Source organism: Gavialis gangeticus, unplaced genomic scaffold (assembly GCF_001723915.1).
Source record: "Gavialis gangeticus isolate Ggan-Ray unplaced genomic scaffold, GavGan_comp1, whole genome shotgun sequence".
Classification (NCBI taxonomy): Eukaryota; Metazoa; Chordata; order Crocodylia; family Gavialidae; genus Gavialis; species Gavialis gangeticus.
The window spans coordinates 12,626,005-12,640,297 of NW_017729030.1; the positions used below are offsets into that span (position 1 = coordinate 12,626,005).

A 14,293-nucleotide genomic window follows, 5' to 3' on the forward strand; every position below is an offset into this window, starting at 1 on the left:
TGTGTCTAGATGACACAGTCTAGTTCTAACAAACTGTCCACATAGTGAAAATAGCAAAATGGGCTGGACACAGAACACTGTCAAATGCACTGAAGCCATAAATATTTTATTTAATTTCTTCTAGTAGTGGCTTTCCACCTATTCCATACTATCATCTAATTTTCCAAATCCACACAAATACCATCAGCAATTTAACTAGGACACCCCCCCCCACACACACACACATCCCTTTCTATTTAGCAATTAGGAAAGAGCAGGAGGGTCCCCATATCCTGACACTTATCCTTGATATCTCCACAGGTCACAACCCTCAAGCTGAGAACCTTTGCCCTGGACTAACTGTCTGTATTACTTTTAACTAGAGTGGAAAAGTCAGAGGTGTAATGACAAAGCTGTCATTTAACCTAGAAGACATTATTACTATGGGACTACTGAAACTGGAAATCCTATCACCCTAACCTCAGCTCTTGTGGCAGTTACAAACACTGTCTGTATGTCCATTACAGTGCCAAGAGTGCAGTATATTTATCTAGAAATCTAATAAGTGTTGAGTGAAAATCCCAGGGCTCTAGATTTTGGATATGAAAAAATTGATTATATCCAAATCTTACTCAAACTAATGTGGTACAATTATAGGAGCCAAAGCATTTTATGTGGATTGCCCTTCTCTTCTCTATGGGAAATCACTTACACCTGGAGAAGGGACAAGTTAGGAAAGCAAAGTACTCACTGTGGAGGGATAGTCCCCCTCAAAACCCCTCCATTTTCATGGGTCCCAGAAGCCCAGTGGATCTTTGGGAATCTCAGGCTGGTGTTCAAGACTAACATAATGAGAAGAAATAAAATCTTCCCTCCTGCCCTGAGAGAATGACAGTCAAACCCCATGGGGGACCTTGGCATACACATAATGTGAAGGCCATGATACAGGAAAGTGATGGAGGCTATATATTTACACAGATAAATTTCTGTTCCTGATTTGTTCCCAGCCAAGTTGAGCAGGGAGGGAGGTCTTCATGCCTCCAACTTAGTTTTTAAAATGGTAAACATTTTGTCGTTAACCGAATGTTAGTCAGAGATTCAGCCACTTACTCATCAGATTCTATCTTTTTCTCCAGACTCAGTGGAAGCTTGAATATAGGTTTCAGGATCTGGCCCGTTCACAGCAACATTTGCACAGAAACATGGGTATAGGAGAGCTAGAAGGGTGACTGCAACTCCATTTTCATGAGACCTGACTAATGAATAGGGACCACTGGATTTCTGTACCCTGTGCAGAGTGCCTTCCTCTTGGCTGAACACCCCCTCCAATGGGCCTGCCCCATAGGACTGCCTCAGATGTTGCCCCAACTCAACCTAAATATTTTTTCATCCCTGCATCCCTGCTAATATTTTTAGCTACAGCAAAATTTCTACAGCAACAAATATGCCTTCAGACTAAATCCCTGCAACATAAACATGCCATTGCTTATGTGGTGTCTATTAAAATCCTTGTATTTTCTTATTTTTAAAAAAATCAGGAATAGGCTATTTGAGATGTTTCAAATGAAAGCTGGAGTAATTCCCATAAAGAGTTACCACTCTTCATGCACTTGATTACTCTAGATATCCTGTATAAAACCAGTAATTTAAGAAAAAAAGGGAGGAAAAAACAGCTTAATTAATTCTCTATTTTTATAGCTTTCATGGTGACTAACAATCACAGCCACCATTTAATTGCTGTCTTATGAATTCCCAACAGCTCTTTTACTCGTTAGCAGCAAATCTTGGTTTTTCCTAAGAACATGAATGTCTTATTACATCTCTTTGGCCATCTTTAAAGACCGTGTTAGCCCCTGATCATGAAATCCTGCAGTTTTTATCCAGACAAAACACTTCCTGCCCTCCTGAGCATGCACAATTAAAAGCTGATTCTGGCCTGATGAGCAGAGGATATTTTGAGTACTGTATTTTGCAGATGTGCTACACTGTCCTCATAGGAAAGTCGTGTAGCGCTTAACAAGGATGGAGACAATAGGACTTCTAGGGAGCTTAATAGGATACCAAAGAAATAATTTTAAGCGTGTACTGAACTGAATATAGAATGAGCTCCTATCAACAGAATTCTAATGTATAGCATAAAACTTTTACAAATTTACCAATTTGTATTAAGTATTTCCATTTGGGACAGAAACCGGTACATGACAAAGCCTTTTGGTGAAATCAGCCAGTCAGCCAGAATACAGCTTTCTAGACACTGACCAAATTCTATCATTATTTCATTCAATAAGAGAAGGGTTAGGTCAGTACTGTGCACTTTTAAAAATCTCATGTTTTCTCTCTCGTTAGCACACACACATGCATACACACAGCAAACATACATGAAAACATGAAAGCAGGTGTATACATGCATACACATACACACCAATTCAAACAGAGTAGGCCAGACAGATTGTCAGATTAGGACAATGCTGAGTGCTTTTTAAAATCCCACCTTTCCTCTCTCTCATCCACCCAGATACAAATACATGTATACAGAAATGAACATAGACATGCACATGGACACACAAGCTTTGGAAAGTCAATAGGGCTATGAGAAATTTTGGCAGCCATTTCGTTTTGAGTCCCACACAGCAACAGAGATCATGGGGGCCATGAACCATTTGCTACAGGGGTGGCTTGTTGGGCAGGGCGAGCTCACCTGTGAGTTCATGGTCACCAACAGTGGGGCCAACATGGTCAAGGCAGTCTGTGATGCCAACTTTATTGGCATCCACTCTGTGGCACATAAGTTCCACCTTATAGTCACAGATGCCTTGGAGGGGGACAGGGATGCTGGTGATGGTGCCAGCACATTTCAAAATGCAGAAAGGTGGTGGGCTACTGCCACCAAAACATTAAGCGGGGCAAGACGCTGCAGGACACACAGGCAGAGCTGAGCATCCTGCAGCACAAAATCATCCAGGATGTGGCGACTTGGTGGAACTCCACATACCTGATGCTCAAGAGGCTGGTAGAGCAACAGAAGGCCATCCATGAGATGGCCTTGCTCAGGGAGATTGGGATCAGCCCCCTTAATGGAGCTGAGTGGGATACCGTCTCCCAGATCTTGCTGGTCCTCAAGCCATTCCTTGAGGCCACCAAGACCCTCAGCGCTGGCGATACCCTCCTTAGCCAGATGATCCTCATAATCAAGGAGCTTGAGAACCAAATGGAGAAATTCCAGGGGATCAATGTTCCTGCCTGGGGCAAGCCAGAGATGCAGGCACTGGTGAAATGGCTGAAGAAGGGCATCAAAAAACAACTGGATCCATTGAGGTCCAGTACGGTCCACAAGCTGGCAGGCATGTGTGACTTGAGGGTGAAGGGGAGCATGTGCACTGGCAGCACCAAAATCCTCAATCACTGGATGGAGGTGCTGGTGAACAGAGTCAGGGAGGCAGAATGGCAGAGGTGAGGGGACATGGAAGAGGGGGATCCACTTTCCTGTGCCAGCACTCTCAGCAGCCGCCAGTTTCCTCCACACCAGCCACTGCCAGTGTGGGCCAAGGGCATGGCCTCCATGGTGGGGTCCAGACGCATCAGACCCCAGCCTTGGGCAGGTAGTGCTGAGCCTTTGGTGACTACGTATCTCGTTGAGGACATGGAGCTGCTGGACTGTGACCCCTTGGCTTATTGAGCAAGCCGCAGCCACATGTGGCAGGATCTGGCCACAGTTGCCTGGGAATACCTGTCCTGTCCACCAACCAGTGTTTCAAGCGAGAGGGTGTTCGGCATTGCTGAGGATATGACCCCCCACCGCATCTCCTTCAATCCTGGTTTGGTGGAGCAGCTGGTGTTCCTCAAGGTGAACCTCCTGTTGCTGGGGTTTCCCCAAGCTCCACATGCAGATGGAGTGAAAGCCATCCTCCTCACTCCATCCACACCTATTTCTTTTTTTCATTTTCATTTTTTAAAACCATTTAATGCCCCACTCTCAGAGCTGGGGGTGGCATTCACTGCATCACCAGCCAGCAGGGGAAGAACATCTCCCTGCAGAGCTCCCATGCCAGGATGAACTTGGAGGTATGAGCTGGAGCTATGGAGAAGGAGGAGGCCCTGGGTCCTGGGCATGACCACTAAAACTGCACCCTGCCAGGGTCGGGAGGCCTGGTGGGACTGCCAGCAGTGTGACAGCCCCAGGAAATGCCAGGACCAAAGATCTGCCTAGTGAAAGGCAAGTAGGAAGCACCATAACCTCCAGCCACCACACACACTCACAGTCCTGGCTGGGGAAAACCTAGACCCCTAAGATCTTTGAGAGGCCTGAGGCTTGCAGGTTGCTGTGGAGTTGTGAGGCTCCAAGTGAGCTCAGCTTAGCTGCCTGGGATGCCATCTGCGAGGCATGGACTTTTGGGGTAAAATCCTTCATCAGGCTGAGGAAGCATCTAGTTGGTGTGTGTGTGCGCTCTTCCTGGAGGGAAGGCATAGTAAAGAAGCCAGAGGCTGGCATGCAGTTCAGGCAAGAAAGCCAGTCAGTGAAAATGTAAATTGAGGCATCAAGGTGAGAGACAGGCATGAAACTTGGCAGGCATCATAGCCTCAGAAAGGGGCTAGCATCCCTGCAAGTTTCATCCAAATGAGGCAAGAAATTACAAAGTTATACGCATTTTTGTGATTTCCCATTATAGCCTATGGCCAAAACATGGTCAAAATTCCGAAACAGTTTTGGCCGAAATGGGACAGTGATTTGAAACACCAAAATGAATCACTGGCCCTCCAAAATGCCAAATCTGAAACTAAACAAAACACAGCTGTTTTGGACAGCCCTATGAAATGCCAAAACAACTGCCCCTCCAAAACGCCAAATCTAAAACCAAAATGAAATGCAGGCATTTCACACAGCCCTAAAAATCTCCAACAATGCCATTAGTAGCTTCACATAATTAACAGGTGACTTTCATAAACTTTTTTCCACCTCTGGATTCTAAGACTAACTTGCTCAAGTTCCAAGCAACTTAAGTAGGATCAACGACTGGATCTTTAGAAGTCTCTAAACAGACTTGCAATTAAAAATGAACTCTATAGAAACTCTATGTATGTATGCAACCATCATTAAACAAATTAACAAGCTCTGTAGCAAATATTCTCAAGCAAAACTAAGTGAAGTCTGGCTTTCTGTTTCAAGCATTATGTTTTTCATGTGTTAAAAACACTAGAAATTCTTACTAAACGTTTTCAGGAGCCTAATATAACTAGAGTCCCAGCTCGCAGTGAATCTCACAAAGGTTGTATACCTACATCCCTAAGGCTTCTTTGGAAATCCCAGCTGCTCTAACCAAAAAACATGGCACATTAGTGAGAACAGAATCATAGTACAGTAACTTTTCCCCAAAACAGCTTCAGTCTAAGTGGATTTATCAGTACAAACAAAACTGTAATCTGAAACTGAAATTATGTCAGGGTATCCAGATACTTTGGAAACAGTTCTCTGTTTTCTTATATATTTCACTGTTACTTGGCTTTAAACTACTGATTCTTTGTGTTGGGTTTAGGTTTTAACATTTGACAGTGAACTCAGCACTGGTCAAACTCTGAAGATGTCAAAGGTTAGATTGTCAAAGTAAACTCTACTTTTCCTCTCTCTTTTGGAGAGTCCAAAAACAATAATCTGCATGCATATACAAAAATTGTTAGCATATATCAAAGAGTAAGACATCTAACAGCTAAACATGCAAACCAGATCTTAATGGCCCTAAAACATTACAGCAAGTGCCTGAAGTGAGACCATTGGCATCATCATACTTCAACAAATATTATGTTTTGCACTTATATTCTCTTATTTGTCTAATAATATTTTCACTTGATATACAATATATAATACACGTATAACTACAGTCTTAGAAATATTTTGTCTCCCATGAATGTGACAGGATAACTCTGACTTTTTCTGATTGGATATTTCCTAAAATTCTTTGGAATAGTTTACCAGAAATATGCATTATTTCATATATTATAATTTTCAGAAAACAAGTCATACAGGTATAAATGAAAATTACACAAAAGCACATATATTAGCATAAGATTACTCTATTATAAGCTTTGCATCCCATTCCTAACTCTCTAATTTACCTTGCTAAAGATATAGTGATAGAAACTAAACAAAACCATACAAAATGCAAGTGAAGGTTGTGGAGATTCAGTAAGCCAGCTGAACAGTTGTCTAACAGAGAAAATTGGTACACAGTATCCAGTTTAAGTCATTATGGTGACAAAATAATTTCTGCATGCTAGAATAAACAAATACAGCAAACACAACATTTATGCTATGAAAATAATGGGTATATTTGTGTTTATGGCATGTATTGTATGTGTTCCTATCTCAGATTGTTTATAAAGAACTGCCAAGGAAACAAATATTAGGAAAAAAAAGATTGCATTTTGTAGGCAGTTAAAAAACTTCAGAGAAGGGTTAATTTAGCCTAGCTTTTTAAAGATTAAAGCAAAGATAAACACAAAGACAAGGGAGAAAAGAATGACAAAAGCTATCATAAATATATGATAGAACTGTTACCGGATAGCCATTTCGCCCTGGTAGACCCTGGTAAAATGAGATGAAATGGTAGGACATACATTAACACCATGTTCATGACAAGTGACATTACAAACATGCACATTACATTACTGGAAAATTTAAGTTTGTGTGTCCATCAATTCTTTACAATTTATTACATTTTTACATATGAACCAAAGTGGCCCAGAATTGGTACATTGAATAAATGGGTGTTTTTAGTAAAGAAAACTATTCAAGCTATAATGCAATCAAAAAACCCCAAACAAGCCGTTTATGCCTTTGATCCTTGATTAACTTCTTATCAACAGGATTTAAACATAGATACTGGGGGACAGCAGGGGACTGAAAAAATCTCCGAAGATTTGATGCCTAGATACCAAGGGGGGAGAGGTGAGATAGGTTGATATGCTATTGCAACTACCATCTGCATCAAGGAAAAAAATCTGAGGAAGCTGTAATACATAATTTTAAAAAAATGAAAAGGTACGAATGTACTTTGATCACCATTGTGTGTGACCCACAGGAGTTAGCCAGAGGAAAGATAAAAGTAAAATTGTTACCTTTGAAGATACAATATTTACTTATGTTAATACACCTGATATACCACAGTCATTTGCTATTCTAAATAAAGAGAAATTCTGTGGTATAGTATCTCAGATGACACCCACAATTGAGTTTTTAATGGTTACTGCTGTGCACACTGACTCAAAACTAGACAAAAAGGTTTCAGTAAATAACTTAATGCATTTATACATGTACCTTTGTCTGCTCCAATGCCCTGGAAATCCAGTGCATCAGAGCAGACTCGATTAATAGAGTCTGAGGAGCACATGAACTGACGCGCCTGGTGCTGCGTCGCATACATTTGTATAAACAGTGAAATACACATCAGCACACAGAAAATAATGGCAATGCCCTTTTGAACTGAAACACCTTGAATGTGCTTCAGTTCAAAAGCACACCACTGCCATTTTCTCAGTGCTGACATGCATTTTGCCATTTACACAAATGCATTGGTCGCAGCGCCGGATGCTTTCAAAAGAGCCTGGTGCTGTGCCACATACATGTATACAAATGCCTCTAAGTGTTAAGACTCTAAGGCCATTTATAGACATTACATTTTTCTAGGTTTAATCCAGACTACAGCCATCACTATATACACACGGGCATCTGTAGTCCGAATTAAAAATGGTGCCAGTCCAAATGAACTAATCCTCATTGAATGAAGATTAAAATTAATGCAGACAAGGGCAATCCAAATTAGACAATTTGAACTGTATTAATTAACATGTATATGCATCATTACTTTTAGGAAAAACAGTCCTTAGGAACTCAGAGAAGCACTGCAAATATCAGTCCCTGCAAGGGAAGCTCAACTGGGTTTTTGCAACACAACAGAGGCCAACAACACCTCACAGGGCATTTTTACATGTGCTCCAGGGCTTTAACTAGAGCTCCCGCAGTATCTCATGTATCAGCACCCCCACGCTTCAAAATGGCAGCCACAAGATGTGGATGGTGCTGGAGACTCAATTAACATCTGGACATGCTCCAGCAGACTCAATTAATCTCTAATTACAGTGCATTGGAGCAGCCTCCCCGCACATCTACAAGTATCCACAGTGACTAAGTATCAGGTCAATTATGGCTTCTGGAACAGAACTTTAGATAACTGTAACAATGTAGCAATACTTGAACAGGTTTATTATTGCCTCATAATTACTTGCAGCTTCTGTTAAGGGGTGTCAAGTGTACAGACTGTATATAGCCAGTGCCCCCTGCCATGATGGTCAATGATCATCTACTAATCCTTAATTCAAATTGAAATCTGATTCAAACTGTATGATGCAAATCAATTAACATGGTTTAGAAAATGCTGAGAATGTCTAAAAAATGGTCTAAGTGACTTCAAAGCCTAAATCCCATTTTCAGAAGTGACTTAGGTATGTAGGAGCCTAAGTTGCACTGTCTTACAAAGAGACTAAAGCTCATAAATTACTTTTCAAAATAGGATTTAGATTCCTAGATCTATTAGATACTTACAAACTTTATCTCAAGTCTCCAGAGCTATTTCACAATTCTACTAATAGTCTATGGCTCCAGATTTTTTTAGACCAATTAGTATGGAAATGAAGTCAAGAAGTACAGATTTCCATAGTTATCATCCACTACCTGCTATGCTAAATTGTCTTGCTATAGGAAGATCATTTGTATCATGATTTATGCTTGATCTTTGCATTCTGTAGGAAGACTGAAAAAGTTATTTAGGAATCCAACATTACCTTCAAATACATTTCCAAATAAAGAGCACTGTTAAACACTAAGCTATTTCTTTTGCTGATAGCTTGATAGATGGATTTCTGCAATGTGAACCACTGACATTTGGACTATTTAAATGTTAATGATTCAATAATGAAGGTCATTACTGATTTGTATATTTACACTTAACTCTAAATGTATTGTGTCTGATAACAAACCTTGAAAATATTTACTTATTTTCTAATACATATCCAACTCAGAGTTGATAAAAATCTGTTCCTGAAAGCAGACTGTGAATAAGCCATACTTGAGACAAATCTAAGAAAAGAAAAGAAAAGCTACCCTTTTAAAGTCACTTGATAGGAGATATAATTTCTATGATCACATTATTATTTATATATGATACAGTAGCATAATGAATGCAAATACTTTAAGTGCATAATTTTAATACCATACATAAAAAGAAAAACATGACCTGGTCTGGAAATGCTCAGTGTAATATAAAAAATAAAACAGAAATGGGAATTATTTTGTTGGAAACAAATTTAGGGCCAGAATTGCCAACATCCGTCAAACTAAGTAGTAGTCTCTCTCATTATTTTTATAGTCTCACTGAGTAGTTCCAACCAGGAGCATGACCCCATTAAATTAAATGCTGCATGCACACACATAATGAAAAAAAGACTCCCTCATAGAATTTACTAAGCAATGAGACCACTTGCAGAATAGTTACTATTCCCTGTGAGTTAGGATGGCTAAGGACCTATCATGACGTTTTCATACCATCTCTCTTTGACTTCTGGTACTGTTAGGGCCTTGTTACACATTAATTTTAGGTGGCTCCTGGATCTTTTCACCCCTGGATTGTCCACAAATTAACACCTGAAACTAGTTTTAAGCACACATTAGGTGGCTTAAAGCTATGCCACTCCAGAGTAGGTTTATCTCTGATCTGTTACCCAACCCATATTCCATTAATGTGTGGCCAATCCCCACAAATGACCCACCCACATTGCAGTCCTTCAGCATCTCCCACCTTCCTGTTTTGTGTGGACAAGCTTTCCACCTCTTGATTCAACTGCCCAAGGGGCAGTTCTGGCACCAAGCCAACTCCCCCTCCTGGCCCCAGGCGTGTGACCATGACTTTACCAAACCCATGCAAACAGCCTGCAGGGCACATGCCAACTAGCCAGTTGCAGGGCACAGATAGGTCCAGGAATGAGGTCTAGGGAGGAATGAGGGGGGAGAAAAAGGTGGTGGTCTGGATCAGGTCCCCATGAGCTGGGTCTTCCTTTCCGATGGAGGTGCAGTAGCTCCCCCAAAAGTTCCTTCTCTCATCGCTCCCATCCCCCAGCTACTCCTAGAAGCATGACCAGAACTCCTTGACCCCAATCCCAAATCCAAATTTATTAAAATGAGACCTTCTTTAATTTACTTCCTCTTTATGCCTTTCAATTTTTTTTTTTTTTTTTTACTTCTTTTTATCTTTCAGTGGCTGACTTCCTCCATTTCACCACACTTTCCCCACCCCCTACCTCCCATTTCATTACACACCCTCATCCCTTCCAGCTTTATGTTCCTGCCTCTCCCACCACACTAACTCAACTCTCACACAGATCCCAATCGGGAGCAGGGGTAGAAGCCTGTCCTGGCTCACCAGCCCTGTAGAGGCAACTCACAGCTGTAGGCTGTAGCTCAGGGATGAGCAAGATGCGGCCTGCCAGGCTATTCTATCTGGCCCGTGGGGCCCCTAAAAAATTTAGAAAATTAATATTTATCTGCCCTGCTTGCCTGTCGTGCGGCCCTTGATGGCTTGCCAAAACTCAGTAAGCAGCCCTCTGCCCAAAATAATTGCCCGCCTCGGCTGTAGTTCCTAGTCAGGCTCCTACTTGCCAGCCATCTAGTGACAAGTCAGAGCTGTTTAGCTGGGGGACAGTCAGAGAAGGCTTTTAGCCTCAAGGTATGACTGCTCCAAACTCAAGCTAGCATTAACACTGATCAACACGTGAGCAGGTCAAAGTGCAACATGTAACAAGGCCCTTAAATTTCTGGACAACACAACAACAGTTGGTAATAAGTAGTAAAGAAAATGAACTCAACATACTTACATGTTAAAATGCTATCTTTAGTGCTGATGTAAAATTTTACAGTTTTAAAGGTTATTTTGAAAAATAGGAGCTTATAAGTAAGTCATTCAGCTCCAGAAAAAATAGTAAAAAATTACACTGTACTAATAGTAAATGTAAATTTCCTCTGGTTGAAATATGAGCAGATTACCATGGTGATAACTTAACGGGGTCTAAATTCATTCCTGCCTGATCCTGGTTAACCTGGGAGACCCAATAATGTATCAACTGTACTTACAGGAGGTCCTGCGGGGGGAGAAAAAGAAAAAAATATATAAGTTTATGAATTTACCAAAGGAAGATTAATCTGCATAAAGCCAAACTTTAGAACTTTTGATTAAATTAGATTTTTTCCATGCAAAATATTACTTTTTGAGACTATTAGCAACATCTTGCCATTAAACAGTTTCTTTATCAAAGAATGAAATATTCTCATGCAATCTCAAGAGAATTCATTTGTTTTCAAGCAGCCTCATGCCATACTAAAAATATTAATGACTGCATTTGTTTTCTCAGCTTCCACACACACATATTTTTTATAAATCTATAAGTTTCAATTGACTGAGTATTAAAGTTGCATCTTGCCTTCAGAATTGCACATTTTTTTACCCTTGGCATTTAACCTTGGCATCAAGACAGAAATATTTATAACTAGATGATCTTACCATCCTCCTTTGCCAATAAGAAGTAATATCATTGGTCACCTGACACTACAAAACTTTCTTTTCATCACTTCCTTTCTCCAAGACACACTTATCAAATGGTCCCTATTAAAATGTCACACTTTGTGAAGTGATATTTGCACATTTTTTCAATTATTTAGACTCAAAGGCTTTTGTACAGAGTTCTTGAGAACATTATCAAAGGCTTCAAATCAAATCTACTATTTCAGTCTTATTAAGCAGAGCAGCTGCAGCTCCCAAGTCAATGGCATTTCATTAGCTTTTATACCTCTCTCTTACTTCTGAATAAAGTGAGGTGCAAAAGGGGTATAAAATAGCAACAGCTGTACTTTCAGCTTGCTTTTGATATTGTCAGGCTTTCATTTTTAACAATGCAATTTTATTGTCTAGTAACTAAGGTAATTTCTTTAGATTGGTAAATATTCTGAAAGAGTACTTTAATGTACAGTGTCTGTTTCCAACTGCAAGAGATCAAATTCCTATGTTAATATTTTAATATGTGCTTATTTGATGTGTAAAAAGAATGGATAAGCAGACTTCAAGGTAGGTTCTAAGATCATCTGAAGTCAGAATCCTTTGTAAAGCCAGCTTCAACATTAGTAATTGCCTCTACATAGTTTTTTCTTGTTTGTCTGTTTGTTTGTTTTTGCAGCAGGTATCACAAGCTGATTATATATCGAATGAAAACATCAGCTGGACTCTTAGCAGAGCTTGGTTTTATCTTGTCTATACAAGGCAAAAAAATATTTTAACACCCAAAACCAAGTTCTAATTTACATCTACAGGCAAGACTAAACAATGGATTACTGTGAAGAACTAACATTATTTATAAGAATTAAATAGATAGTGGGTTCCTCCCACCCTGGTATATTAAATCAGAGATCAGCAAAATCATCTGAAATGCCCATTTTCTCTGCTGTCATGTCATCTTCACAAAGGGCTCAATCCTGCAAGATGATCAATACAGTACTTTCAACTCGCATTGGTGCCCACAGAAGATGAACGTGCCAAATACTTTTCAGGCTTGAGCCCCAAATGAAGTTTCTAGTCCTATCTCCAGTTGTCAGCGTTTCAGTATCTGTGTTGCATCAGCAAACTTTCAGCTACCAACACAATCCAGTACCAAATGGATTTTAATTCTGGAGCCTTGCCTCCTAAACTCTGCAGACACACAATAATGAACAAACAATATGTTCTATACATTTTAGTCAGCTTAGCATATTATTTCTCCAATTGCTGACATAATAAATATTTTTAATTCCTCATGAAATTATCTACTTTAAATTACTCCAATTTTCCACTATAATTCTATTAACATCAGTGGAGTTATTCTTATTGGCACAGGTGTAAGTGAGAGGAGACTCTCTACACCTGTGGTTTGCAACCTGTGGTTTGTGGACCCCCTGAGGGTCTGCAGATTACATTTAACGGGTCCATAAAAGATTACTTAGATCAATCAAAAGTATGTGAATACCCACACTTACAATTCAAAGGGGTCTAGAACCCCCATTCAACATTTTTTGGGGGCCTGCAAATGAAAAAGTTGATAACCACTGCTGTATACTGAAACAAGTTCAGCATTACCAATAACCAGTTTTTATGCCAAGTTGGTAATATTTCAGATGGGGAAACAACTTAGGAGGCCATAAGTTATATGCCAAGGATTACAAAAATTGTATTAGAAAAAATGTAGAGACCTTTTCTTCCAGTAACTCCACAGCTGATAACAAAACGAAGGCATTCTGTGATCAGGCCCTCCCTTAAGAACAAGCACAACTCAAAACAATGGCTGAGTCATCATCTATCAAGGAAGATGACAGCTCCATTTGTACACAATGGGCAAAATCCTAAGTGAAATATTTCAATAAACATAAACTAAGATCCTCCAAAAGTGACAAACTCACCTGTCTCTCCTCTTCTGCCCCTCTTACCTCGTTTCCCTGGAGGGCCTGAAAAGCAAAGAGTTTCTGATTTGTAATTTTGCAATTGTATATCTTTCTTTAAATTGAATAAATATAAAATTAATATTAGATAAAATGGTGTTAAACAAATCCATAAATGTCCACTTCTTGGCGTGGTTTTAATTGTCCCGTGCAAAGTTTCTAAGATACAAGTTCACAGATTCAAGGAGATTCAGGCTACATGGGCTGTTAGATCATCTATACCACAGGGTATTAACATCTATTTAGCTACTCCTGTATTGAGCCCAATAACTTGTGTTCAACTAAAGCTTATTTTCCAGAAAAGGATCCAGTCGTGATTTCAAGACATCATGGCATGGAGAATCCATCACTTCCCTTGGTAGCTTATTTCAATGATTAATAATCAACCTCACTGGTAAAATTTTGTCTCTCTACTTCTTATTTTGTTTGGCTTACTCTTTCAGCCATTGGTTGTCTAGCTTTCCAACACCCGGTAAATTGAGGACATAAGACCTTCATGCAGTCCATTCCTTCTCTCACACTCCTATGTGACTGTTACAGGTACGAGTGGAAAGCATGTACTATATACTTGGTACTACCTGTCTATTCGATTCTATTCTATTCGATACTTCCTATCTATTCGATTCGGTGATTCGAACCACTGTACTGATTTGATTCAGCCGAATCTCCCCATCAGCCAGGCCAGGCCCATCCCCCGCCCCTCCCAGCCCAGCGATGGCTGACCCACCCGCCCCAGCTCCCAGCACTTGGGGG

General features: G+C 40.1%; 1 protein-coding gene across 1 annotated transcript in view; it reads right to left on the reverse strand.

The window, feature by feature from the left end:
- The window catches only part of COL25A1 (collagen type XXV alpha 1 chain), a gene marked incomplete at its 5' end in the record, with an annotated part of 779,688 nt that overhangs the window by 313,074 nt on the left and 452,321 nt on the right, over window positions 1-14,293 (reverse strand). Inside the window, 3 exons of the mRNA XM_019521958.1 lie at window positions 6,530-6,556; window positions 11,153-11,160; window positions 13,502-13,546. Coding sequence (XP_019377503.1) covers window positions 6,530-6,556; window positions 11,153-11,160; window positions 13,502-13,546 — 80 coding nt within the window. The remainder of the gene's footprint in view (window positions 1-6,529; window positions 6,557-11,152; window positions 11,161-13,501; window positions 13,547-14,293) is intronic.